Source organism: Phoca vitulina, unplaced genomic scaffold (assembly GCF_004348235.1).
Source record: "Phoca vitulina isolate PV1807 unplaced genomic scaffold, GSC_HSeal_1.0 scaffold10, whole genome shotgun sequence".
Lineage (NCBI taxonomy): Eukaryota > Metazoa > Chordata > Mammalia > Carnivora > Phocidae > Phoca > Phoca vitulina.
Window position 1 is genome coordinate 45839761 of NW_022589713.1, and position 27480 is coordinate 45867240.

General features: G+C 38.6%; 1 protein-coding gene across 2 annotated transcripts in view; it reads right to left on the reverse strand.

Annotated features, from left to right (window-relative positions):
• Positions 1-514: 514 nt before the first annotated feature.
• The window catches only part of OXSR1 (oxidative stress responsive kinase 1), a 94513-nt gene continuing 67547 nt past the window's right edge, over positions 515-27480 (reverse strand). For both annotated transcript variants that reach the window (XM_032408982.1, XM_032408983.1), the window contains exons 9-18: positions 24459-24507; positions 23749-23814; positions 21584-21706; positions 16191-16226; positions 13047-13193; positions 11629-11693; positions 7173-7225; positions 5635-5703; positions 4720-4784; positions 515-4303 (exon numbers count right to left, since the gene is read on the reverse strand). In XM_032408982.1, the coding sequence (XP_032264873.1) occupies positions 4229-4303; positions 4720-4784; positions 5635-5703; positions 7173-7225; positions 11629-11693; positions 13047-13193; positions 16191-16226; positions 21584-21706; positions 23749-23814; positions 24459-24507 (748 nt within the window). In that variant the 3' untranslated portion in view covers positions 515-4228. The remainder of the gene's footprint in view (positions 4304-4719; positions 4785-5634; positions 5704-7172; positions 7226-11628; positions 11694-13046; positions 13194-16190; positions 16227-21583; positions 21707-23748; positions 23815-24458; positions 24508-27480) is intronic.

Consider the following 27480-nt stretch of genomic DNA (forward strand, 5'->3'; position numbering starts at 1 on the left):
TTCAATTTCACTGTGAAACTAAAACTACGCTAAAAAATGAAGTCTATTTAAAAAAAAAAAAAGGCAAAAAGTGTGGTGTAGATGAGCTGATCTAAAGGAGAAATCCATGAATTGTTGCACTGAGAATTGCTACTATGAGGAGGTAGAACTAAGGAATCAGGCTCTTGACAACATCCTATCTTGTTAGAGAATGGGCAACAGAGAGACTCTATTCTTGCCCTGCCACCTCCCCCGACATACACCACAGTCACTTTTGAGTAACTACCACCTCTGTCCCAGCAATAGTCCAAGGCCACTTTTTAAAAAAGAATTTTATTTATTTTAGAGAGAGGGAGAGAGAGTGCATGAGTGGGGGGAGGGGCAGAGAGGGAGAGAATCTCAAGCAGACCCTGCCCTGAAGGTGGAGCCCGATGGGGCTCCACACGGGGGCTCCATTTCATGACCCTGAGATCATGACCTGAGCCAAAATCAAGAGCAGGATACTTACTTAACCAACTAAGCCATCCAGGTGCCTCAGTCTACTTTTACAACCTGTTTTTGTTTTTTTTTTTTTGAGATTTTAGTCTTTTAATTAAGGGACAAAAAGCATGCAATCTGTACAATATGGGGCTCAGTAAACTAGGAGTAACCCTTATCATCATGGAAATTATAGAATTTGTTCAGGTTTTAGGTTTCTGGTCATAAGACAGCTTTCTTCTCACATAATCACCTTTCATGTTTAAAGGATATACGAAATTCCTGAGAAATCAAATGAAATGGAATTTTGTATTGAGCATAAAATAGGACACTACCAAGTCAGTATTTCTTTCAAGTTCTGTGATGACAATCCTCTCCAGGATTAGATTTTTCTTCCACTTTGAACTGCTATGTATATTTCACACAAAAGGAACATTAGTCAAACTTTTAATTAATCAAACAATTTTATCTACTCCAACTGAAATTCTGTGCTATTATTTACAATCTGCTCTGAGAAGAAAAATGGAATCATAATTTAAATTCACTTAATTAAAGTGAATGAGATTATTAGCCATCCAGGCACCTCAGAGTCCACTTTTACAACCTGCTTATCTTGAAAGCAAATTCACTCAGATACAATCCTGTCAATGCCTGAGCTCTGAATTAAAAGGATCCACAAGCAGTCCTGTCCCAGAAGGACACCTTCTGTGGAGAAGGTATTATGATCCAGATTACTTATCTGGGAGGTGGAGGAATACAGGGGAGCCTAGACTCTCACATGTAACCCCACCATTTCAATATCAAAGTCAAATACCAACAAGTTCAGCCCTGCTCTGAATTTTCCAAAAGGGACTCGCAAAGGCTTGAATGTGGCCTCTTTCTCCTATCCAACAGCATAAACGGAATCAAACAGAAAAGATCAGTACAAGGAGTTTCACGCCCTACCCTATGAAATTTCCCTGGCCATATCTTATCTCTCCCTTTTGGGATTTCAGTTTCCCCACTTGTACAATGGTTTTAAGCTGTTCTAGATAATCTGTAGATCAATACACATATTTTTTAGTTTATGTGCACTTTGGCTTTTCTCCATTTGTGTGAAAAATTTAGTAGTGACTCCTTGACCCACTCCTTACTGTTCCCCACCACCAAGCACTGAAGTAAAGAATCCTTACACCTCCACAGACAATTTACTCTTTATTGATTAAAAATGAAGGAAACATGCAGCAAAATACAAAGTCAAAAAAAGGGAGGGGGAAGGTCAAATATTTTACATCTTCCATAATCTAGCATACGTCATAAGGAGGAACCTCCATTTATTGATACACCATTATTCTATCCTCAGATTATTAAATAGTATCAGCTGGCTCTAGGATTTGGTTCAAAACTTAAGTGAAAAACCCAAACAAATCCATTAGTCATTTAGAATAAGACCGTACATTTCACAAACAGCATTGGCACATGTTACCTTGTGCTAAATCAGTCCCTACCCCCAGGGACCAAGGGATCCTGGAGACCTAGAGACAGAGGTGCACCCTGAACCACTGCTCCTGGAAAGGAGCAAGGTTGCTTGCTAGGTCACATGCTGTCCAACCTGGGAAGTTTCTGTTCACGTATTCTCTCAGCATCGCTGCAAAAGTCAGCAAAGGGAGTCCACCATACATCATGCAGAAGAATAACACTGTCCTGGGGCTTAGTGTCTGGCTCCTAATTCCCAGCAGGGCAAAAAATGAACTGAAAAGAAAGAGAAAGCCCCAACCCACTTCTATTGGCTGCCTGTCCCACTGCAGTTTAAAAGTCATGGCTGGCTGGGGAAACTGAACAGGGGAATAGGCTGCTGCTCACCTCCAGCCTGGGCTCCAGACCACTTCCAAACACAATGCTAGAACAGACTGAGGCCACCACCCCCTTGGATTTATCAATAAGTAGATGATGATGGCTTGCTTGAAACCAAAATACAGACTCAAAGGTAAGCCACTAGCCTTGTGCCAAAGAGGACACTATCTCTTTTTCATGTTATTCTCACGCCCCCTTAAAAAAAAAAAAAGGCAAAGAAAAGAAAAAGAAAAGCTAAATATTTTTCCAGCAAGCTAATCAATCTTCTTTTCCGTCTCTAGGCTTGGCAGTCTCCCACTTTTTACCAATCCTGCTGGGACCCTGGACTTTGGTATCTGATCCTCTCATCCACTTTCCTCCCAACGGCCACCCCAAACCCATCCCCTTCTTCTCCCCAACATCCACTCCTTTCCCAGTATGCCTTTGCACCCAGGGCAGGGAAAGAAAGCCCATGACTAAAACAACAAGCTCAGAACAAAACAAGGGCTGCAACAACTCAGTTGTGGGGAAAGCTTCCAGAGATACTCCAAGAGAAAACTAGGTGAAGCAATCTTGTTATTCACAGACCAACAGTGCTGGAAAGGGCTCGAGTGATTCTGTAAGAGGCAGCTTTCCCCTTTCCGTGGGGCCAAAGCCCATCTTTGTGTGTTATTTTAAGGCCAGATTAAGTGTCCCTTTCTTATACAAAAACTGTTAGGGCTACTTGCAGTTAGACAGAGGCTGACTGTGAAACAGTAGGAAAAAATCGGCCCCACCGATTACTCACATTGTATTGAGTGCTCTTTTTTAAACCTAAAGAATAATTTATATTATTTCTATAGAAAAGCAAATGAACACTGTCTACTCATAAATCCTAAAAATCACGGCACATGTGGTTTCACTTTCCATCCTGGGTCAGGTTCAGCGCACAGAAGTGTGGACCCCCTCCAAAGGGTCAGTGCAGGAGAGGGGCGGAAGGCAGGCCTCGCTGGCCTGGTGAGTCTCCTTTATTGCTGTAGAAAGCTCAGCCTTGCATTTCCTCATGACGTGGAGGCCAGGCAAATTTTCATGGGAGGATTGAGGAGCAGTTTTTCTTCAACTGAATTTTTTAAGATTTGAAAATAAATACTTCCACAATGATATGAGTTATGATTTTTCCTGTTCAAAACCACTGCTGGGGAAATTCACTTTTACAAGCCATTACTTGATGTTTTCGCTAAAAACAGTCCAAAGTTCCACTTTGAAGGATCTGATGGCTGAATTTCGACTACAGTCAGATGTTTTGCACCAGCTGAAGTTAAGGCTAGCAACCCTTTCTGGAGGGAGTGATGAAGAGGGGTGCCTGAGAGCAGCTTCAGCAAAACGCTTAGAAATATGAACAAAACAAGAACACAGTTTAGGCTGCCTCTTTCTGAGGCTGTGCTTTTTCCTAACAAAGGTTGCTAGAATTCACATCAGATTAAAAAAAAAAATCACTAAATTAAATTCTCTGGGCTCCAGATAAACAATCAATTTTTAATTGCTACTTCAGTGGTAAAGAGATAACCCAAGATGTCCACATCCCGTCAGGTGTGGGAGAACAGGCAGGATGAGGAAGCCCAATATAGCTGCTACTTTCCACCCAGCGCCATCATTGGAGTAAGGCAAGATGAGCTGACAGATCTCCCTCCTGAGCCTTGAGGCACAGTCCCCTTCCCAGATGGAGGAAGATAGGGGACATGTGCAGTAAGTTTACTAACGGAACTCTTTAATGGGATGCTGGCCACTGGTGATCCAACTTTTCTTTCCCTGTGGGAAAAAGGGGGAATGATGGCAGGAAGAACATAAAGAAAGACCTCTAAAGCTCCTAGCTGGGAGGTTTGTTGCTGGGTTCTTTGGCAGTAGTGGGTTTAGGCCAACAGAAGCAACAGAGATACGCATGTGTGGAATCTCCTTAGGCCGTCTCTTCCAGGGCTGTGGTTTAGCTGATGCTGAGCTGGGCAAATCCTATTAGTTTACCATCATCAGGAATATCCGAGCCTTCGACACCAGACGCCTAAGAACCAAACAAAATGAGAAGCTGTGGTTATCTGTAAACAAAATTGCAGGTAGCAATTAAAACTGATATAAGGACTGTGGGAAGGAAGACAGTGGAGTACAGGTCCCTGGAATACAAATAGGATGCAGATGAAGGTGTCTCTTCCAGAAAAGGTGGGGTCTGGGGCCAATGGTGGAGTCAGAGTGGCTAACAGTCTCTCTTAAGAAGAGTCAAGGGCCTGGGGTAGAAGGTTTCCTGGGAGGGAGACCAGAGGGAGGCCACTCAAAAGGAGACATTGGCCTAAGGCCTTGGGGAAGCTAAATGAACACAATCCACCACAGTTTAATATCCTCATCACTCAGGGAATATAGAAGCTGGTCTGCAGAGGCTGCTGCTGTGTAAGGACAGTTTAATAAAGAGGAAGAGATGAGTACCAGTTTGAAAGTGACAGATCGATTTGACTGAGGTTCTTCCACAATTTTCTGCAAATTCGCTGCCACTGTAATCATACAAACAGAAAGTAATGAGAAGCTAAGTAAATCCACTTTCTACCATATTTTAAAAACTTAAATGGTAGCTCAGAATCTTCTATGTTCAACCAAAATGGAAGCAGAGACATAAATCACGCCCCAAACAAAAGTCACCTTTTAAACTCAACTCTAAGTAGCACAAGTAAATCTTGAATCATGGGCAAAATAACTTTCTTTAAGATGCTGTATTAAGTGGGGCAAGACACACAGGTGAAAGAGGAACGATTTGCTTACTCATGGGCCAGAAAGCCCTAGACTGGGAGTTGGCAAACTCTGGCCTGCAGCCTGTTTCTAGTCTGGCTGTGGGCTAAGAATGGTTTAAAGAAGGTGGAGACAGTGCATGGCCCATAAAGTCTAAACTATTTACTAACTGGTCCTTTACAGAAAAACTTTGCTGACTGGCCCTAGACAATGGTCTTTGCCTTCAATAACGTGTACACATGCGCCGACTGTGCCTTTTCTTACTTTCTGCTAATTCTAGAAATAAACCTCTAACGAGTTTTGCTTACCTCTTTCTTAGCTCTATAAGGGCAGAGTTTCACCCTCCAAAACGACCTAAGTTTACTTTAACTCGTAACTTACGTCATCAATTCTACTACAGTCTCCCAGCTTTCACTTACTATCACTGGAAATCACAAAGTGAACTCAGAAATGAGATTTTCTTTTTTGTGAGGAACTGTCCCCAGTACCTGTATTTCAGCAATATCAAGACCATTCCAAGACCCATGAGACCCGCTCAATGCAATCAAAGCCTGTTTTCTAGGTCCTAAATACACAGACAGAGATACCGGGTCACGGGGCAGAGCACAAAGTAGTTACCTATTACTAAATCCCTTCCATCGACCAGGCCAGCAGAAATGAGTTCCTGAGAGACACCCTCTGCTGTATCTGCAAGAAAAAAAAAAAGGTGCCCCATTTCTTGTGCATGCATGTCACTGCTAACTCTAAGAGCGGATGTTGGCACTGCCAAGCCCAAGCTAGCGGCTAAATTCACAGAACCAAGGAGGCTCGTGGGGTCTTCCTCCCACACAAAGGTTTCTCCTACCACTGGGCTGATCTCAAGTGGGCGATTCTCTTGGTTCTAGCTAGAGGGCAGAATCTTTACCACCAGATGGCCAGTATCAACTCATGGTAAAGATAACTCGCAGCCAACAGTGATGCCGCAGAGGGAAGTCCCATTCTGAGGGCAGCCCTGGCCCCAAGCCCCATCAGCTCTGAGATGTGATGATGTGTGTGCAACATCTCCAGGGCTCGTACAATGGAATGATTTCTTTTCAAGTACATCTTGAAAGAACAAATTGTAATCTCTTCTCTTTGGAGATCACATCCCAAGTTTTTTGCTAGTCATTTTTTTTTATTCTGGTGGGCTTTTCTTCGTATCTAGTGATTTCAGGTCATACAATCTGATCAATGTTTGTAACAGAAACAAAAAGACAAGGACACAGCAACCCTAATTGATCTCATCTCCAACTGACTCAGTGCTGCTGCTTCCTGAGGGCTGAATACTGAGCCCCTGAGAGGAACAGGAGGACCTCTGGGGAGTGGGTGGGCACACATTTGTGCTGATGACCAGCGACTTGAATTAGTTCCTTAAGATGGGACTCTTCCTGGTTTTAAACAGTGAAACGGATACACCTATGCACACCTGCATCTGTTCTCTTTCATACTTAGTTGCTGATGATACCGAGACAGCAGGAAGAATGAGCATGGCACACAGGATAAATGTGCTGGCTGCTGGCCACCTCCCAAATCTGAACCCTTGAGTAACAAAGGCAAGGAAGAAACAAGCCTCATCCCAGGGAGAAGTTCATGGCCAGAAACTATGCTTGACAGGACTCAGCTTCAGCCTGGGGAGAGAGAAGCCTGGAAGCCTTGTTTCTTCTTTACTGTCATGGAGAAGGACAACCGTGTTCAGTAACAAGAATGAGGACTCTGCACCCTGACAAGTGTGGATATGAATTCCAGCTGCACCTCTTCCCAGCTATGTGAACGACAAGTTACCTCCCCTCTCTCTAAGCCTTGATTTCATCATCTATGCAATAGGAACGATAATCTTCCTTAGAAGGCTGTTCTGAGAATTTAATGAGATAGAAAGCTTAGCACAATGCCTGGGCTACTATAGTAGGCAGCAAATTAGAGCTACATTACTGTTTGTATTATACTAGTTTTATAAATGAGGTTAGTAGTAAATAAACTGAATTTTTATTTTATTCATATGCCACCCAAACTCTTTAAACCAGGAACATTTTCATCACCTTTTAAAAGCAAAATGTATCTAAAGGACAAAAACATCACAACACATTTCATTAAATAATAAATTAGAAGTTATTTTGTTTTCAATGTTTTTGATGCCTCACCTCTCCCAGGAGTAAACTCAAATCGAATATCATTTAGTTCTTTTTTTGAATTCCTATAAAAGAAAACAGAATGTGTAAAATAAACTTCTGGATTTATGCATACTGACTCTGCCAACATATAACAGGGAAGCTGTGCCTCAAGAAACACCATTTTATTCCCAAAGATCCTATGATCTATCCTAATGAGCTCACACTGCTGGGCTCGGAGCAAACTACTCAGAGTGACCATCTAATTGTCCTACAACCCTTTTAATTTATGTCCTCCATTAATCAATATTAAAACCTCCTGCTAACAGGTGAAAGGGATTCAGAGTATACTTATTGTGAGGAGCACTGAGTAATGCATAGAACTGCTGAATCATTATACTGTACACCTAAAACTAATATAGCACTGTACTTTAATCATACTGTAAATAAATAAATGGGGAAAAAAACCACCCAAGCACAAAGTACGAAAAAAACAAAACAAAACCAAAAAAGCCCTCATGATTTTGAGAGATTTTTTTTTTTTTGAAGATTTTATTTATTTATTTGACAGAGAGAGAGAGACAGCGAGAGAGGGAACACAAGACCTGGGATCATGACCTGAGCCGAAGGCAGACGCCTAACGGCTGAGCCCGGGTCCTGGGATCGATCCCCGCATCGGGCTCCCTGCTCAGCGGGAAGCCTGCTTCTCCCTCTCCCACTCCCCCTGCTTGTGTTCTCTCTCTCGCTGTCTCTCTCTCTGTCAAATAAATAAATAAAATCTTCAAAAAAAAAAAAGACTGAGCCACTCAGGCGCCCTGAGGAGATTCTTATATACCTACTCCCAACCTTAATCCCACTAAGATATCACATAAACTAACAGGAAAATATATGCGCACGGAAAGGTATAATTAAAATGATACGGATGAAAGGGTTAGTATCCAAAGTAATACAAAGAACTTACACAACTCAACACCAAAAAACCCCAAATAATCCAATTAAAAAATGGGCAAAAGACATAAATAGACATTTTTCCAAAGAAAACATCCAGATGGCCAATAGACACATGAAAAGATGCTCAACATCACTCATCATCAGGGAAATCCAAATCAAAAGCATAATGAGGTATCACCTCACTATTATCAAAATGGTTAGAATCAACAACAAAAGAAACAACATGTGTTGGCGAGGATGTGGAGAAATAGAACCCTTGTGTACTGATGGTGGGAATGCAAACTGGTGCAGCCACTGTGGAAAACAGCGTGGAAGTTCCTCAAAAAGTTAAAAATAGAACTACCATATGATCCAGTAATTACACTACTGGGTATTTACCCAAAGAATAGAAACACACTGATTGAAAGGAATACATGCACCCCTATGTTTACTGTTGCTTTATTTACAATAGCCAAGGTATGGAAGCAACCCAAGTGTCCATGGATAGATGAATGGATAAAGAAGATGTGGTATATATATATACAATGGAATATTGCTCAGCCATAATCTTGCCATCTGCAACAACATGAATGGAGCTAGAGAGTATAATGCTAAGGGAAATAAGTCAGTCAGAGAAGGACAAATACCATATGATTTCACTCATATGTGGAATTTAAGAAACAAAACAAATGAACAAAGGAAAAAAAAGAGACAAACCAAAAAACACTCTTAACTATACAAACTGATGGTTACCAGAGGGGAGGGTGGGTAGGGGGATAGGTGAAATAGTGGATGGGGATTAAGAGTACACTTATCATGAGCACTGAGTAATATATACAGAATTGTTGAGTCACTATATTATATACCTGAAACTAACACTATATATTAACTGGAATTAAGTTATTTTAATACTGGAATTAAAATGTAAAAAAAATGTGTGGCAGCATTAAAAAAAAAAAAAGATACAGGATGCCCTTTTCCTCCTCACTCCCACCCCGGGGCCCCCTATGCCTAGAAGAGTGCCTTGCCCACCACAGGTGATCAGTCTTAGCAGACTCACAAAATGAAATACATGATGCTTCTCCAAATTCCACAGGAGTTCAGGGGATGAGGGGGAATGAAGAGAAGACGAGAAAAGGAGTTGGACCCATACTGGCAGCAGAGTTAATCCATGGCTGCAGAGATTTAAACTTGTGACTGGTGAGGGATAGTTACAGTGATCACTCAGCAAACCATATACTGAGTTTAACCAGGCTCCCTGGAGGTTCTGGTTAAAGGTGGAACATACAGAATATTATGTGTAAAGGCAGACATGCTTGATCACTAAGGACCCATATCTACTTTATCTAAACAATGCAGAGGGCTTAGGTCTACCTGACAGATACTTGAGGATGTTACTGAAGTTGTGTTTAGAATGTAGCTACCCATCTCTAACACAACCTGCCCCCCAATGATTTTACCCTTTGCACTGCCTTCTCTTTGCACCTGTATACAGATTTATACTTCTGCATGTGTACCACTTGAAATGTCTTTACCTATGCTAAGTACATAATACAAATCAGCTTCCAAACTAGACTTGATTAACAAGTGAGGCATTTTATTTGCTCTTTACTCGGTATCCTGCCACAATAACCAACAGGGTGATATATAGTCTGCTTGATACATAATTGTTCAATCCATTCTTTCTGAAAGCTGAATAAAATGATGATCAAATGTTCAGCATCATTTTAGTGATTTAACTGGCAAGCTAAGCACAAATGCCTTCAAAGACAACAAGACACTAAGCTGGACTAAATATGTCTACCATTTCTTCAAGTTGTTTCACCTCAAAGTCTTCATCAGTGAGAGTGAGAACGTAGCCTCTTCTTCCATAAACAAGTCTGGAACATGGCCCATTAAGAAACCACCCTCTCAAAAAGCTAGCTACATCACTTACAAGTATCTTCTCTACCTTCCTGAAGCACACGTCAAATATAATTTTTATACTATTAGCTGCTATAAGATTTCAAAAAAATGTTTTTAAAAGAGACAAGTGGGGGGTGCCTGGGTGGCTCAGCCGGTTAAACGGCTGCCTTTGGCTCAGGTCATGATCCCAGGGTCCTGGGATCGAGCCCCGCATCGGGCTCCCTGCTCAGCAGGGAGCCTTCTTCTCCCTCTCCCTCTGCCTGTCTCTCTGACTATTTGTTCTCTGTCTCTCTCTGTCAGATAAATAAATAAAATCTTTAAAAAAAAAAAAAAGACAAGTGGTATTCTTTTTGCACAATCAAAATTGGACAAGATTATCAAGACACTCTAATGAGTTCAAAACTATTTGAGATGAGACTAGGTATACTGAGTAGGCTTTTGTAAAGGAAAGGGAACCAAATCTGCTTTCTTCACATTTATGGCACAGTTTCATTGCTCCCAGTGGTAGAATCAAAACATTCTCCAAACAGGTCTTGCTACTTCTATTTCTAATTATGGTAATACTGAGAAGACGACTAGGAATTCATATGTGGGAAGAGGAATGAGTCCATGGTAATTTATTTTTTTATTTTTTTATTTTATTTTTATTTTTTTTTATTATGTTAATCCCCATACATTACATCATTAGTTTTAGAAGTCCATGGTAATTTAATGAAACTTTAAAAAATGTTAGTAATAGTTAAAGAAGGTCTGAGTTGTCTCAGGTGATACTTTTAGTTTTACAAATAGAACGACACCCAATTAGAACAATACAACGGCCACTGCTCATCTAACAAGAAAGCTCTGCTAATCCAACTACCTGCAAAAGGAGAGGGTTAGAATGAACAGACTGCCACCTGTGGCACTTCCTGCGAGCCACCTGTCAGAGCCTGTCTGTAAGACTGCACCAAGAACCACTGACTCAGAACACCTGCTGGCAAACAGAGGAAGAGACCAAATACATCCTTAGAGGGTTTTCCTTTCCTCTTTTAAGAACAGGCCTTAATATGATCTATCACAATCAGAGAGCACTCCACTCTTGGGTCAGTTGATTTCAGAGTCCATGATATATGGTCAAAATTACAAGCCTAATCTTCAGATAAGTCAACCAGTGCTGTTCCCCTAAAAACTGTTCCTCAATTATAGACCATACTCAATTACAGAACCTAAACCAACTGCATTGAAAAAACCATTAATGGAAAAACAGCTAAGAGAATGTGTGTGTTAGTTAACATCCAGGTCCTTGCAATGTTACTACTACTACTTCTTTTTTTTTTTAAGATTTTTTTTATTTTTTGGGGGGGCGGGGAGGGACAGAGGAGAGAGAATGTCAAGCAGACTCCACACTGACCGTGGAGCCCAACCTGGGGCTCGATCTCACAACCCTGAGATGAAACCAAGAGCGGGACGCTCAACCGACTATGCCACCCAGGCGCCCTGTTGCTATTACTTCTGAGGAAAATAGTACCTCTGCAACGCCCAGCACTTGATACTGCAGGGCACACAATCTTATCCAGTTACTCTCAGGCATGGACTAGTAGAAAAAAGAGTCACTTTCAAAGAGAAAAGAGCATATTCACAGTATTCAGAAAACAAACGGAAGATGTTTAGTTACCTTAATCTGAGTACTAGGCTGATTGGGATCTTGGTTTCTTGTGAGCCTGCTCCTGAAGGCAGAGCCTAAAAAGCATTGAAAGGTATAAAGTCAGTGTGTGGACTACTAAGCATAAAGGTGACTAATGGTCATCAGCAGAGGAAATGTCCACATGGCAGCAATTTCCTTCAGCTCTCGGTGAGGCCAAACCCAGATCAGTTGCTGGGACATTCCCTGCTGTGGTAGGACATGCACTCTGAGGCAGCAACAAGAGCTGAATGTCAGCCTGAGTCAAACACAATGAAAGAGAATTCTCAAACCCACATGAAATTCCAAACATAGCCACATGTATATTTTGTATTATTCAGATCCCTCTTTCCCTCTACAAGGTGTGAAAGACACTACACTATTTACACTCTACAAGGATGAAAGACACTAAAGCCGGGTTTTTCCCTTTAAAAAAATCTGCCAGTGTATCATACAGCAATATACAAGGTAGGATCTAAACTGGCTGCCCCTTAGGAATCCACCCAGCCTAAGATTCCAGGTCTTTTAATGGGTAAACTAATCCTCTCTCAATTGTGAGCTATCCCTTGCTTACTAGAGAATATGTATTCTATTTAAGTTGTTTATAAAGTGAATCCAATCTTTCTATCAGTTTTCATAAGACAACTGGATCTTTTTGGATATAATGGAAAGAAATGGAAAGCTTGGGTTCAATGAAAAGATTACATGAAGCCAGTACTCTAACTGGAAGCTCTCAGAACTTCCATCTTTATCTCTTTCAGTCTAAAATGTTAGATTAAAAAAATGAAGTCTCTAACATTTAATAAGTGAACAGACTCTGGAAACCTCACTCCAACCATGGAGCATAAGGTCATGCACGTTTTGCACACAGTATTTGGAGTTTCCTGAGGGAAGACAGGGAGCGATTCACAGTGGGGCCCTCCTTCTCTCCTTCCCTCAACTGCTTTCAATGTATGAAGATTTAATGACCTCTGTGACTGATGATGTGCATTCACAGATTATATCACTTCAATAAAATCAACCCTCACAAAATTGACAAATCTTAAAAGAGTAATACAAGAAAATCATGGATTGAGATGTATTAATAATACAAGCATAAGTGAACGAAAAGGAAACAGAACTGCTAACAATCCTAGTGTCAAGATGAACTCTGTCAGCTGCAGACATAATAATGATCTCATAAAAAGCTGATGAGAAATTATCCCCCAAATTTCTGATATTTGGAATGTTTCCATCATTAACTTATTTTGCTGCTTAAAAACCTATGTGATCCTTGAAAAGTTCTCTTATCTGCACACACTGATAACTGTGAAAACAGAATTTCTAACTTGTTTTAAAATCTACCACAACATCAACTTCTGCTTTCTTCATCTACTTAGAAGGCCGGCCATTAAAGTGCACTCCTGTTTTACCTGAGCTGTTTTTGCTGGCTCTGCAGGGGGTGGGGGAGAGATTTGAGTTGGCTGTGCAGGCATGTGCCCAGCTGGCTGAGGTAGATGAGCAGAAATCTGTTCTGGAACTTGGAGTAAAGTACCCACGGGATCAGTTGTTGGAAATAGCTGTAACAAAAACATACACACAATGCTGCTTTAGTTGAGTGAAAAGGAGGCAGGTCTACTGATGGGCAAGCAGAGCCTCCCAGGGTGACATTTTCAAAGTAGTTTTTGTGTAGTGTACTGCTACACTTCCACCTCTCTTGAATACATCTATTTCAAGTGGAAGTGAAATATTTCTACTAGGTTTTTATTGTTTATAACAACTTTTTTGAGGTGTAATTCATATTCTACTAAATTCACAATTCAATGATTTCTAGAAAATTTATACTTGTGCAAACATCACTACAATCTAGTTTTAGAACATTTTTATCAACTCAGAAAGTTCTCTTGTGCCCATTTACATTTAATTCCTGCTCCCACGCCCAGCCCTAGGCGACCACTGATCTACTTTTGGTCCCCATCAGTTTGCCTTTTCTGAATCTTTCATATAAACAAAATGCATGCACTCTGTTGTTGTTGGCTTATTTCACTTAGCACAGTGTTTTGAGGTTCAGCCATATTATAGCCCATAGTTTGCTTTTTTCCCTTAAGAGTAACATTTCATTGTATCATATTTATTTCTAACTACATCTATTCTATTCCCTTCACCCAATAAACAATAAAACAGCACCTCCAAGACACAGATTTAAGTTTTAATACTAAATTACAGAAGCTACATTTTTTTAGGTCTGGGAACCTTCCATTACTTAAGAAGAAAGACAACTGATCAGTGATTCATTAACATATCTGAAATGCTTTTCAAAACAGATGTGAAGCTTTATAACCAACACAGACATTATATATATTATTTTGCATGTTTGAAATATTTTATAAATTTTAATTATATAATGTGGGGAGAAAAGACTGATGTTGAGCAGAAAATCAAGTTAAACATATTCAAAATTACAAGTTGGTGAAAAAATGCTAAAATTAGCTACAATTTAGAGTTGAAAGAGAAAAAACTGAAAGGGCAACAAGAGAGGTCTAATAGCTGATATTATAAAAACAAAATCAAGAGACAAAAGTAGTACAATTTTGTGTTCATTTAGCTTCACAAAGAGGAAATTAAAAGTAACTCTGGTTCTGGATTTTGGCAGAAAAACAGAACAATAAGATTAGTTTTGAAAATGTTAATGTTAAGTATTAGCATTATTTCAAAAGGATAGTTTCCAAATTGCATACACATGTGTGTTTACCTATAATAAGAACAGAAAGGTTAGACAAAATCAAGCAATGAGCTGATACGGAGAAATTGGAACCTTGTGCACTGCAGGTGGGAGTGGAGAATAGTGCAGCCACTATGGAAAACAGTAAGGTGATTCCTCAAAAAATTAAAAATAGAACGATTCCCATCTGGGTACAGAACCCGAAGAATTCAAAGTGGGAACTAAAGCAAATATTTATTATGTAGCCATGTTCACAGTGGAATTATTCACAACAGCCCAAAGGTGAATGCAACCCAAGTGTCTGTCCAGTCAAATGGAGAAACAAATGTGGTAGATACATATAATGGAATATTATTCGGCCTCAAAAAGGAAGGAAATTCTGACACACATTACATGGATGAACCCAGAGGGCATTATGCTGGGTGAGATGAGCCAGTCACAAAGGACAAATACTGGGGGATTCCACTTACATGAGGTATATAGAGAGTAGTACGATTCAGAGATAGTAGAATGGTGGCTGCCAGGGGCTGGGGGGAGGAAAACATGGGGTGATTGTTCATCTGGAGATGGATGGTGGTGATGGCTGCACAATAGTGTGAATGGTAACTTTTATGTTACCTGTATTTCACCATGGATTTCAAACACAACAACAAAGTAATGAGCACAGGAGTATGAGTATAAGAGCCTGAGAGTCCATGTGGGGATGCTATTGAGGCAAAGGGACAAGGAGAAGATCACAAGAACAATTTTGGATAATCTATAAAATGCCCTCTCCACTCAACTGTGGAGAAACTAAAAGTCAAGATAAAGCTAGAGTAAGAAATAATCTTAAATTCTCAGAAGATTACAAGACAAGAAGTTATTTCTTGCACACCTTCATGTCTATCTCCGGCCAGCAGAGGCTGTTTGGTATCATCCTCATTCAGGGATACAGGCTGTGGTGGCAAGAGCCAGGGGACCCAGGGAACAACAGAAGGACTCTTCTTTCTGCCCGCATTTCACTGCCCCAAGCAACTGCCATGGCTATGAGTAACTTCAAGGGGTAGGGAGATGCAATTCTACCATGTAGCCAGAAGAGGAGCCAGAAATCTTAGCGAACCGCAGTTCTAATATAAGTTGTCAGATACTGGCCTGTAAATATGCTGAAGTACAATATTTATTTTCAGTCTTAAACAATACAATGCTATGTACACAAATCCTATACATAATGGTGTGCAAAAATTGTATGCTATCCACACAAATCAAGTAGAAAAACAGGTACTTTTAAGCACAGGGGCAAAAACAAACTGATTTACGGGGGCAAGACGCGTATCATTAAACCAAATACTGAGCTTGGAATGCAAGCTGCCAGAAGGAAGAATGTATGACAGAATGTATCTCCTGAAATAACTGTTATCTTCAAGAAATGAGCATAAGGCAGGCCAGCCTAACAGGACTCTGTTTAGTAGGATTCCCTATCACCATGAAGCAATAACATAAACAAGAGAATCTACATGACAAGAGAAGACAATAAGGGGAAAAAAAAAACAAAAAGAAAAAGTAGCATATGACAAATTCCTGGACAGATTAATGCAAAAAGACTACTTTCCACTTCAAGCTACCCAAGCCAGGAAAGTAATTCATAAAGTCAGGCAAGCAAGGAACAAACAACTTGCTAAGCCATTAGGTCAACTTTTAAAATGAGTGCAATGGCACCAATTTACTGCAGAAGTCCATTTAAACTCAGAATCCATACCTTTGATGAAATCTGATTGCTATAAATTCTCATTCCCACTTAGGCCCATATAAAAACATGTGCTTAACATTAAAACCAAACCAAAACAAAATGATTGGTTTTTAATCCAGAACTACTTACCTCAGAATTTGATAATGATTCTTTCACTCGGGGAGACTAAAAGAAATACAAAAAAGGCTTATTAACTCAAAACTTAGGTTACTTGTAGTCAGTTCCAAACTGCACAGAATGTTGAAATGCAAGTAAACTCCATGTCATTCTGATCCATAAGTTAAGTCACTGGTAACTCTAGTGAAAGTTTTCTGGAAAAAGAAAATATCATGATACTATTGTATTCTTTGTCTAGGTAACCTTTAATACATCAATGTCCTATGGGATTTTAAGAGTTTACAACTTGAGGTTTATAAGCAGACATAATGGGACTTCTCAGGCAGTAGGAGGTCACATTCTTCAAAGTACAATTCTTTCTACTAATCATGACCATATTTTTTTATTTAAATTCAATTAGCCAACATATAGTACATCATTAGTTCAGACGTAGAGTTCAATAATTCATCAAGTGTATAACACCCAGTGTAATCATGAACATATTATATATGTAATATCCCAGACCAAATGTAAGCCTTCAAGCTAATTATCCAACACATCTTCGAAGCAGAGTAATTCAGGTTATGGGCTTTAATGGAGAAAACTCTTGAGCCAAAACTGAAAAACCAGCTGTAATCTGCCATACGAACATCTAAGCTAAATTTATTTAGTAAATCATAACAGCAGTGATTCTGGATACAGGCAATTGGAGAATAAAAAAAAAAACAAAACACAAAACCCTTACCCGATCTCTAAATAAATATCAATTTATGGTCAATTCTACCAAGCATAAACTTAGACTACTTAAAAGGTCAGATTATCCAGCTTAGGTTTTCGTGAATTTTCATCATCACTTTATTAAGGAGAATCAGGGTTCAGGTGATAGCTAATATATCACAGCAAGTATATGGCCAAACCAAAAGCTTTTTTAAAAAACCTAATATTTGGAAATAATTTCAAACTTTTATAGAAAAGTTGTTAGAATGAGAATCATTAACCTTCTTTCCTTACCTGCTTTCCTATTTAAGATGTTCACTTTCTCTCTTTTTAAATATATCTATTTAACCAGTCATATTGTTCCTGTACCATTTGAGAATAAGTTGCATATATCTTAGCTGTTTACCACTGAACAGTCACTGTGTATTTCTTAAGAACAGGGATATTCTCTTACATAACCTCATACTACTAAAGTTATCAACTTCAGTAAATTTCACAATGTGAATTTTAATGATCTAGTCAAGGCATTTTCCAAGTTCTCCAGTATGCAGTAATTATTTTTCCCTTTGCAACTAACAGGCAATCTTGAAGAGGCACTTCAAGACTCTGTAAATATCCTGCTCATCAAAAATTTCCCCTATACTTAGCAACTGCTGATGATCCTTGTCTGACCTAATCTTTACTGACTGCTTTATCATGGCTATAAAATGATGATTTTCCCCTCCAATTCTCCTCCACATTTACCAGTCAGCACTGGCAATTTCCTGTAATGAAGAACTAGCCACCCCCCACTTATTTATCCACCTACTCATTATTGGCACGGACTCATGGATTTCTATTTTTATTTTTTTATTTTTTTAAAGATTTTATTTACTTATTTGAGAGAGAGAGAATGAAAGAGAGAGAGCATGAGAGTGGGGAGGGTCAGAGGGAGAAGGAGACTCCCCGCTGAGCAGGGAGCCCGATGCGGGACTCGATCCTGTGACTCCAGGATCATGACTCGAGCTGAAGGCAGTCGCTTAACCAACTGAGCCACCCAGGCGCCCTATGGATTTCTATTTTTAAAATGGTTTACAGGGGCGCCTGGGTGGCTCAGTTGTTACACGTCTGCCTTCGGCTCGGGTCATGATCCCAGCGTCCTGGGATTGAGCCCCGCATCGGGCTCCCTGCTCCGCGGGAAGCCTGCTTCTCCCTCTCCCACTCCCCCTGCTTGTGTTCCTCTCTCGCTGTGTCTCTCTCTGTCAAATAAATAAAATCTTTAAAATAAATAAATAAATAAAATAAAATAAAATAAAATGGTTTACAGTTTATTATTGCACTTAATGACCAAACTCTAATTTGGTCAGTAGGAGCTCATTCAACCTGGCCCTTGTGTTATCAAATTATGACTTTCTTTTTTAATAAAAGACTTTTCTTTTCGACAAAAGAGGATATTCCAGATTCACCTTGTATTTTCTCTGTGTAAGCCCCAGAATCAGCCATTTCTCCCAGGAGCCCTCATTCTTTTAGTAGAGAATGACATTAAAGACCAAGATCTGGGCATAAAGTATGCTCACTGTTACTGTTTTCCTGACTCTCTGCATACCTGGTAATCTTTGATTGGATGCCAAATGCTCGAGCTTTGTTCTGGAATACAGTAAAGTTACTTGGAAATGGTTTAATCCTTTTGGATCTTGCTTTATGAGTTGTTAGTTTGATCTGGAGCAGTGCTCAGTCTAGGGCCATATGCTCCCCACTACTTAGACCTTTCTGAACTCTACCCAATGCCTTGTGAATTACAGGCTTCTCCACTCTGGCTGGTGGAAAGAGGCACTGTTTCTGGCTCTCTGTGAATGCTGGGTGCTGTTATCCAGTCTCAAGTGGTTTTCTCACATGTACTTCTTGAAGAGTATTCTGCTGAACACTCAAAAAGGAAGCTCTGTAGACTTCTACGTTTCTCTCTCTGTATATAGCTCTCTCCTCCCTGGTACTACCTTCTCGATTTCATCTGCCTTGGTCTCCCTGGACTCTTAGCCCTATTTCCTCAACTCAGGAAAACACTCTTCAAGCTATAATGAAGGGAATAATCAATCAAACAAAACTGCTCCAGAACTGACACAAGCATTAGAATGAGCAGAGAAGGACATTAAAATAGTTATTATAACTATACTATAGTTATTACATCTCACATTATCCTCAAAAAGTAGAGACATGAAGGTATAAAAATGAACAAACTCAAACTTCTAAAATATTTAATGTCTGTGATATAAAATAGATTGAATGGGATTAGTAGCAATTGGGCATTGCAGAAGAAAAGATGAATGAACTTGAAAGCCAGCAACAGAAACTGCAAAATGAGACTGAGTAAAAAGAGAATTTTTAAAAAATGAAAAGAAAATCAGTGAGCTGGCAATTTTAAGCAGCCTACTATACATGTACTGGAGTCTCCAAGGTGATGAAGGGCAGAAAAAAGTATTTGAAAATACAGTAACTGAAAAATTTCCAAACTTGATAAAAACCTATAAACCCACAGATGCAAGCTCAATAAACCCCAAGCACAAGAAACATGAAAACTAACAAGCAAACAAACAAACAAACCCAGGCATATCATAATCAAATTGCTCAACACCATTCAAAAAGAAAAAAAATCTTAAAAGCAGCCAGAGTAAAAAGACATATAACTTATAAAAGAACAAGGCAAGGATACCAGCAGATTTCTCAACAGAAACAATACAAACAAGAATTACAGTGAAACAACATCTTTAAAATACTGAAAGAAAAAGCCTATCAATCTAAAAGTCTATACCTAGCAAACAGACCTTTTCAAAACAAAAGTGAAATAGAGACATTTTCAGACAAAAAAACCTCAAAGAAATCATCACCAGCAGATCTACAGCACAAAAATGTTAAGGGAAGTTCTTCAGGAGAAAGAAAATGATGTAAAGATGGAAATTTGGATCTACATAGAGTCTTTATTATGAACATGTGCTGAATTTTGTCAAAGTTTTTTTCAGAACATATGAAAATAAGAATATGATTTGTCTTCTCATTAGGCCTATTAGATTTTGTCAAAGTTTTTTCATCTATCTTTAGGCCTATTAATATTATAAGATTTCCTAATACTGAACCATCCTTGCAGCCCACCCTTGATCCACACTTGCAGCCCACACATGATCATGGTATTTTCAATGTAATTCAATTTAGTTTTAAAAGATTTTCCTTTTACTAAAGAATTCATGTCTTCGAAAATGGTTATAACAAGAGAGGGGTGCCTGGGTGGCTCAGTTGTTACGCGTCTGCCTTCAGCTCAGGTCATGATCCCAGGGTCCTGGGATCGAGCCCCGCATCGGGCTCCCTGCTCGCCGGGAAGCCTGCTTCTCCGTCTCCCACTCCCCCTGCTTGTGTTCCCTCTCTCGCTGTGTCTCTCTCTGTCAAATGAAGAAATAAAATCTTGAAAAAAAAAAAAAAATAACAAGAGAAATACAAAAAGTTACTTATTCTGAGAACAAATTCTATAATTTTCTATGCTATTTACATATCAGTGTCTTAGGTTATAAAAAAGCTACTATAAGTATTTCAGAACTACAAAATTTTTTTTTTTAAGTTTTTTTTTTCTTAAAGATTTTATTTATTTATTTGACAGAGAGAGACACAGCGAGAGAGGGAACATAAGCAGGGGGAGTGGGAGAGGAAGAAGTAGGCTCCCCACCAAGCAGGAAGCCCGATGCGGGGCTTGATCCCAGGACCCTGGGATCATGACCTGAGCCAAAGGCAGACACTTAACGACTGAGCCACCCAGGCGCCCCTAAAGATTTTTTATTTATTTATTTGAGAGAGAGAGAGGGAGGGATAGCAAGAGAAAGCACAAGCGGGGAGGAGAGGGAGAAGCAGGCTCCCTGTGAGCAGGGAGCCCGATGCAGGGCTCGATCCCAGGACCCTGGGATCATGACCCGAGCTGAAGGCAGACGCTTAACGACTGAGCCACCCAGGCACCCCCAGAAATACAAAATTTTAAATAAATTTCTCTTGCAGATAGCTAGGGGGTAATAATCAGACATTGAAACACTATAATTTGTTGGTCAGAGGAAAAATTCCTATGAAAATCTCTTTCATAGAAAGCTAGAACTACAAGATTCATGTACCTCTGGCTTCCTCTGATCACTTTAATGTAACATTACAAAACAATACCAATTTAAGGAGGAATCAAATGAAAAAGCAAGGAGAAAAGAAACCCGTCTTACATTTTAATAAAGTCACAATCGTATATAAACAGATGTTTATATTTGTTATTTTTTTAATAACTTTCCAAGTTTAGAATGTAATAAATTTTTGCCAATTTTCATTGGCAAGGTCTTTAAAAAGTAAAGCTTTACTTTTAGCTCTGCAAAAAAACTAGACTCAAAGACTTCATCTGACAAGATCAACAAATATTCAGTGTTGATCAGCAAAGTCGTAAGTGCTATGGCAGAGCAGATCTTACAAGCAGGCAGAGACATACCACCTACCCACCACTAATACCACAAAAGGTATGTGTCAGTCCACTTTTCCATGTAGGATTAAATGGGCTCCTACTGTTAATAACTTGTTCAAGGAAATTCTGTCACTAACACTTGTATTTTTTATATTTTAGCTGGTTAAGTTGAATAGAACCAGAGAATATAGTATTATCTCAGAGGCTTCAGACAAAAAGATAGCGCTCTATCTTAAGCAAAGAGTTTAGCAAGACTTACCCTGAGTTGTGAAATTGCTGCTTTCCCTTCCTCACTTTCTTCATCAAATTCATCATCACTCCACTCCCAGCCACCATCTTCTGTCTTATGAAGGCGGCCACTGGAACCTGGTACTCTCCGAACCTGCACATTAGAAAGAGAGATGTGGATTATGGTAGGGTTTGACATTTACTATATATACTATATATATCTTGCACCCCTCACTTGCTCTCTGTGCTCACTACCTGTCTTTACTCCAATCACTGACTTTCCCTATACTTCTATGCTCTAGGGCCCAACACCATCCAAATCCTTCCTATGTGAAGTCACAGGCCAAATCATATTAATTGTCTCCCAGCTGTGTAAATCTCTTCTCACCACATTCATGTGTATTAGGTACTCCTCAGGATCACCTTCTAGAGGAAGACTCTTCCTGAGCCTTCTGATCTGCTTCATCTCCCTCTATGACCTGCCACATGACTTCTTCTTTCTCAGTTTAAGCACTTCCTCCTTATTAGCATGGCACACTAATTAAAGCCATGCATTTCTCAACTTTCTTGATTCCATCCCCACACTTCACTTACAGTTTGTCTGGCGTAAAAAAAAAAAAAAAAGTCTGGGTTAGTAGAAATCATTTTCTTTCATAAAGCTGTACACAACGGCTTTGCTGTGACCTGGCTTACAGGGAAGCTACTGATGTCATTACGATTTCCAATCCTGTCCATGATCTTTCCCCCTTCTTGGAAGCTATAGGATCTTCTTTTTGCCTCCAGTATTCTAGCGATGTGGCTTAGTGCTGATCTATTTCCATTTATTCTGCTACGTACCTGGGCTTTTTCAATCTGGAAATTCGTGACTATCTGTTTGGAAATTTTTCTTGAATTATTTCTTCAGTGATTCTCTTTCTTCTATTTTTCTCCATTCTGCTTTTCTGGAACTCTTTACTCAAGGATTGAACCTTCTCAAATGATCCTCTAATGCTGTTGTGTCTTTTTTCTCCTGTTATCTATCTCCTGGCCTTCTGGGTTCTATTTTCTGGGAAATTTTCTCAGCTTTACCATACAACTTGTATATTAACTATTTTCATTTCTTCTATAATGTTTTCCATTTCCAAGAGCTTTTTGTTCATGGTGGTGTGTCTAAATGCTCCTTTTTTTAAGTAACAGCTTTATTAATATATAATTCATATACCATATAATTGACCCATTTAAGATATACAATTCAATTATTTTTAGTATATTCCAAGTTGTGAAACCATCTCCATAATTAAATCTAGATCACATTCATCACTCCTCCACATGGCAAAAAAACACCCCAGACCCATTAGTAGTCATTGCCCATTTCTGTATAATCCCAGTCCTGGGCAACCTCAAATCTACTTTCTGTCTCTACAACGTTTGCCTATTCTGGACATTTCACATAAACAGAATCATATAATATGTGATCTTTTGTAACCAGCTTCCACAATTAGCATAATGTTTTAAAGGTTCATCCACATTATAACATGTATCAGTACTTCATTTCTTTTTATTGCTGAATAATATTCTATCTTACGGACACATGACATTTTATATATCCGTTCACCCATAGATGGATAATCAGGCTGTTTCCACTTTTTAGTTATTATGAATAATGCTGCTGGGAACATTCATGTACATAGCTTTGTGTGTACATGTGCTCAATTCTCCTAGTATGCCTAGGAGTGGAATTGCTGGGTCATAAGGCAGCTTTGTTTAGTCTTTTCAGAAACTGCCAAACTACTTTCTAAAGTGGCTGCACCATTTCACATTTTCATCATTAGTGTGTGAAGGTTCCAATTTCCCTAAATCTTTATCACACTTGCTACTTTTTTATTACAGTCATCCTAATGGGTCTTCATTGTTTTCTGTGTAAAGAAAGGGCCAAACTTCACAACTCACTCTGGTAGCTACAAACAGTGATTTAACAGAGTCTAGAATTAATCAATTGTGTAACATACCTTTTCATTCTAGTAGATAGCACACCTAGACATACTGTAGACTAATAATATTTACTGAATGAATATATCAAAGAATACTAAAGAAAGGGTTGGAAAAAAATGAGTAATACTTACAACCATTAACAAAGCATTACTTAACCTATACTTTCAAAATGCAGAAGTAAATATAATCAATTTCCTAGGAAACCAGAGTAAAATCTCCATTTACCTTCTTAGCTCTTTCAGAAATAGTTGGTGCTCTCTGCAGTATTTTTTCTTGAAGAAATTCTTTATTCTGGAGAGGAAAAATAAGTTTTCTTCTTACAAGTATTTACTGAACCAAAGAAACTGACAGAAATATTCACTACAATTAAAATGTGATATAGTAACTGTTTTATAAAGAAGTTTGAGGAAAGCTTTTTTTTTTTTTTTAATTCTAAAGCTCCTTTAGTACATTACTACCACAGTTTCACAAATTGAGACAAAGCTTTAGTGTACTGTACGAACCATTATCTATGAGAAGTTTGCTTTACCATATATCCTTTGGGATCATGGTCCCACATTTCCAACTATAGTAACATCCCACTTATCTGTTCTCTTTGGGAAATGAGATGTTTACTAACTCAGTAGTAAACCCTGAAATGAGAGTTGAGTATTTTCACAGATTATATTACTAATGGCAAAATCTAATATTCATTGTTCCTGTTATAAATTTTAACCTGATACTTAATTTATATGAAAAATACATTTACTAATTCTAAAGCATGTGTCTTAATTACCAAAGGTTGTACAGATAATGCCCCCAGCAATTATTTGATCAACCATCACTTTTCCAAACATTATCATCTTAAGATAAAGCAACTTCTGAGCAGTAAATATAATTTAGGCAACTGAGGAGGATCACATGAACACATAAAATCAAAAGTAAGAATTTCCTACCTTTGCTTTTTGGAAAAATTTGTGCCTTAACAGTTCTGCTGCTGTTGGTCTAAAACCAGAAAAGAACGTTTTAATAGTTAATTCAAGTGTAATTGTGGGTTTCCATCTTCAAAAATGAGAAAAGGATTTCTTGAGCAGCAAGATAAAATCTCAGTGTTCTCCACTTTCCTTAATGGGCTAAAAAGCAAAAAGCAGGATAAACTAACTCGGTACAAGACACTGAGTAGAGAAGTAAACTCAAATAGAAATGTCCTGATAATAATTATTATAGGTCCTTTGCAAAATTCATTAGTGAAATGTTTCTTTTAGAATTAGGACTTCTTAGTGGCTTCCAATATATCTGCTATTATTGTCCTAAGAATATCATTTCCCAAGAAGAGTAGACAGGATCTACTTTAACAAGGCATAAAAATACATTTAACATCACAAACAGGAAATGGACCAAATCAAGTCCTGTGCCTCTTGACATACGCCTGCCTGCCAGCCTTCAACTTAGAAAACTACATATTCTTAAAAATAGATCTAACAATTTCCTTTAAAAACCCTAAGATTCTAAAAGTAATGTATACATTCCCCAAATTGAATCTACACTCAGTTTTTAACTCAACTGTACAGTCTTTGTTTGAATAAAGGCATCATCATTGTGAATCATACAAACTTTTAAATAGCATGAGAATAAAGAAACCATACTACACTTAAAAGACTGGACCTGATTACACCACACACCTACCATGTAACCCTAAGCAAATCTCTTCTCTAAGGTTCTGTATTACCTGGTCAAACCCCTAAAGGCAGTGGTTCTTAAACATTACTGTGCATTATAACAGCGGGACTTTCAAAACAAATCCCGATGCCCAGGCTGTACCCCATACCAATTAAAGCAGAATCTGTGGGGGCAAACCCACATCAGTAGTTTTTAAAACTCCCCAGCTGATTCACGCTTGAGAACCAGGGCCTCAGAGGATTACTGTACAGATTAAGAGAAGAGAGGTAAAAGTGCTATGCAAACTGAAAAGTAGACATCCTTCCTATTTTCTCATTCAGTCAAGATTTCACTATGTTCAACAGTTTGCACAACATTGCTTCTTATGATTCATCCTTTTCTTCTGGGTTCATTTCCTTCTTTCTAGAGTACAATTTCTAGGAGTTCTTTAAGTGATAAAAGTGACTGGAAACTCAATTTTTGTCTGAAAAAAATCTTAACTTCATGCTTATTCTTGAATAATAGTTTGACTAGATCAGGAATTCTGCGTTAATAGTTATTTTCTCTCAGCACTGTTCCAGTATATTCTGGCCTCAACTGTTATTATTAGGGAAGTGGCTGTCAGTCTACCTGCTATTCCTCAGTAGGTAATCTGCCCCCTTAGTCACATTTCACAGATTCTCTTTGCCTTTGAATCCAGCAGTTTCGCGATCTGTGTACAAATGGGGAAAGGGAAATACTACTTGGAATTGGGGGTTGGGGGGATGGTTCTTTAATCTGAGGATATAGGTATTTCATCAATTCCAGAAAATTCTCAGCCATTATTTCTTTGAATATTGCTTCTCCCATTCTCTCTAATCTCTCATGGAAAATCTATATATACATACACATGTATATGTGTATGTACACATGCATGTGCACACACACACACACACTGAACCTTCCCATTCTAACCCCCAAATATTCATCTTCCTTTTATATTTCCATTTTTAAAAATCTTTCTGTGCTGCATTCTGAGCAATTTCCTCAGTATAGTGTACCATGATTAAGTAAGAGCAGAAAGTCCATAGTCAAATTGTATGGGTTGGAATTCTAGCTCCAACATTTATTAACTGTGTGACTTTGGGCAATGTTACTTAACCACTCTGTGATTCAGTTTCTTCATTTGTAAAACAGAGAAAATAATAGCACCATCCTCATACAATTACTGTAAAAATTAAATGAGATGATACATGTTGTGTTTACAAAAGTACCCGGTAACTTGATTAGTAGTCAATAAATTATTATCTCTTTCTTGTTTTATTGGCTGTTCTGTTTAACCAATCACTGAAGTTCTGTTTCCTTTTTAACTTAGAAATGTTCTAAACAAAGTATAATTTTGGTTTACAAACTGGAAATAAGATATTCTACAGCTTCTTTTTCTTTTGAAATAATTTTAGGCTTACAGAAGAGATGCAAAGATAGTACAGAGTTCCCACATACCTGTCACCAGCTTCCCCCAATGTTAACATTTTACATAACCATGGTATAATTATCAAGAAATTAACTAAAAATATTAACATTGCTACAGACTTTAAAATATTAACATTGGTACATTATGAACTATAGACTTTATTCAGGCTTCCCCAGTTTTTGCATTAACATCCTTTCTCTGCTCCAGGATCTAATCCAGGAAACCATGTTGCTTTTAGTCTTCATGTCTCCTTAATCTCCTCCAATCTGTACCACTTTCTCAGTCATCCCTTTCCTCACTCTTGAAGAGTGCTGGTCAGGGAGTTTATAGCATATTCCTCAATTTGGCTTTGTCTGATGTTTTCTCATTACAGACTGAAGTTAAAGACTTGGGGGTAGGAATACCTCAGAAGTAATATGCCCTTCACCTTGTATCATATCCGGGAGTATGTAATAATAAGTATGTCTTATTATTGCTAATGTTAACCTGGATCACTTGTGAAGGAGGTGTCCACCAGGTTTCTCCACTCTAAAGCTGCAAAATAGCAACATCATTTAATTCCTTTTTCATATTCTATTTATCAGAAGCAAGACACTAAGTCTAGCCTATACTCAAGGGAATCTGTTAAGTTTTAAATTTTAGTTACTGTATTTTTCATTTCTAGCAGTTCCATTTGTTTTGTTTTCTTAGTCATAGTCATATTCTCTTCTTATGGTTTTGATTTCCTCCATTAGGATTTTAATTATTTTAAATATATTTATTTTATAGTCCTTTCAGGAGTCTTTGCATTATCCAAAGTTCTCGGAGCACTAATCCTTCTGCTTGCTGTGTCTGCAAGTAGTCCCTATCTTTTTTTTTCTTTTTTT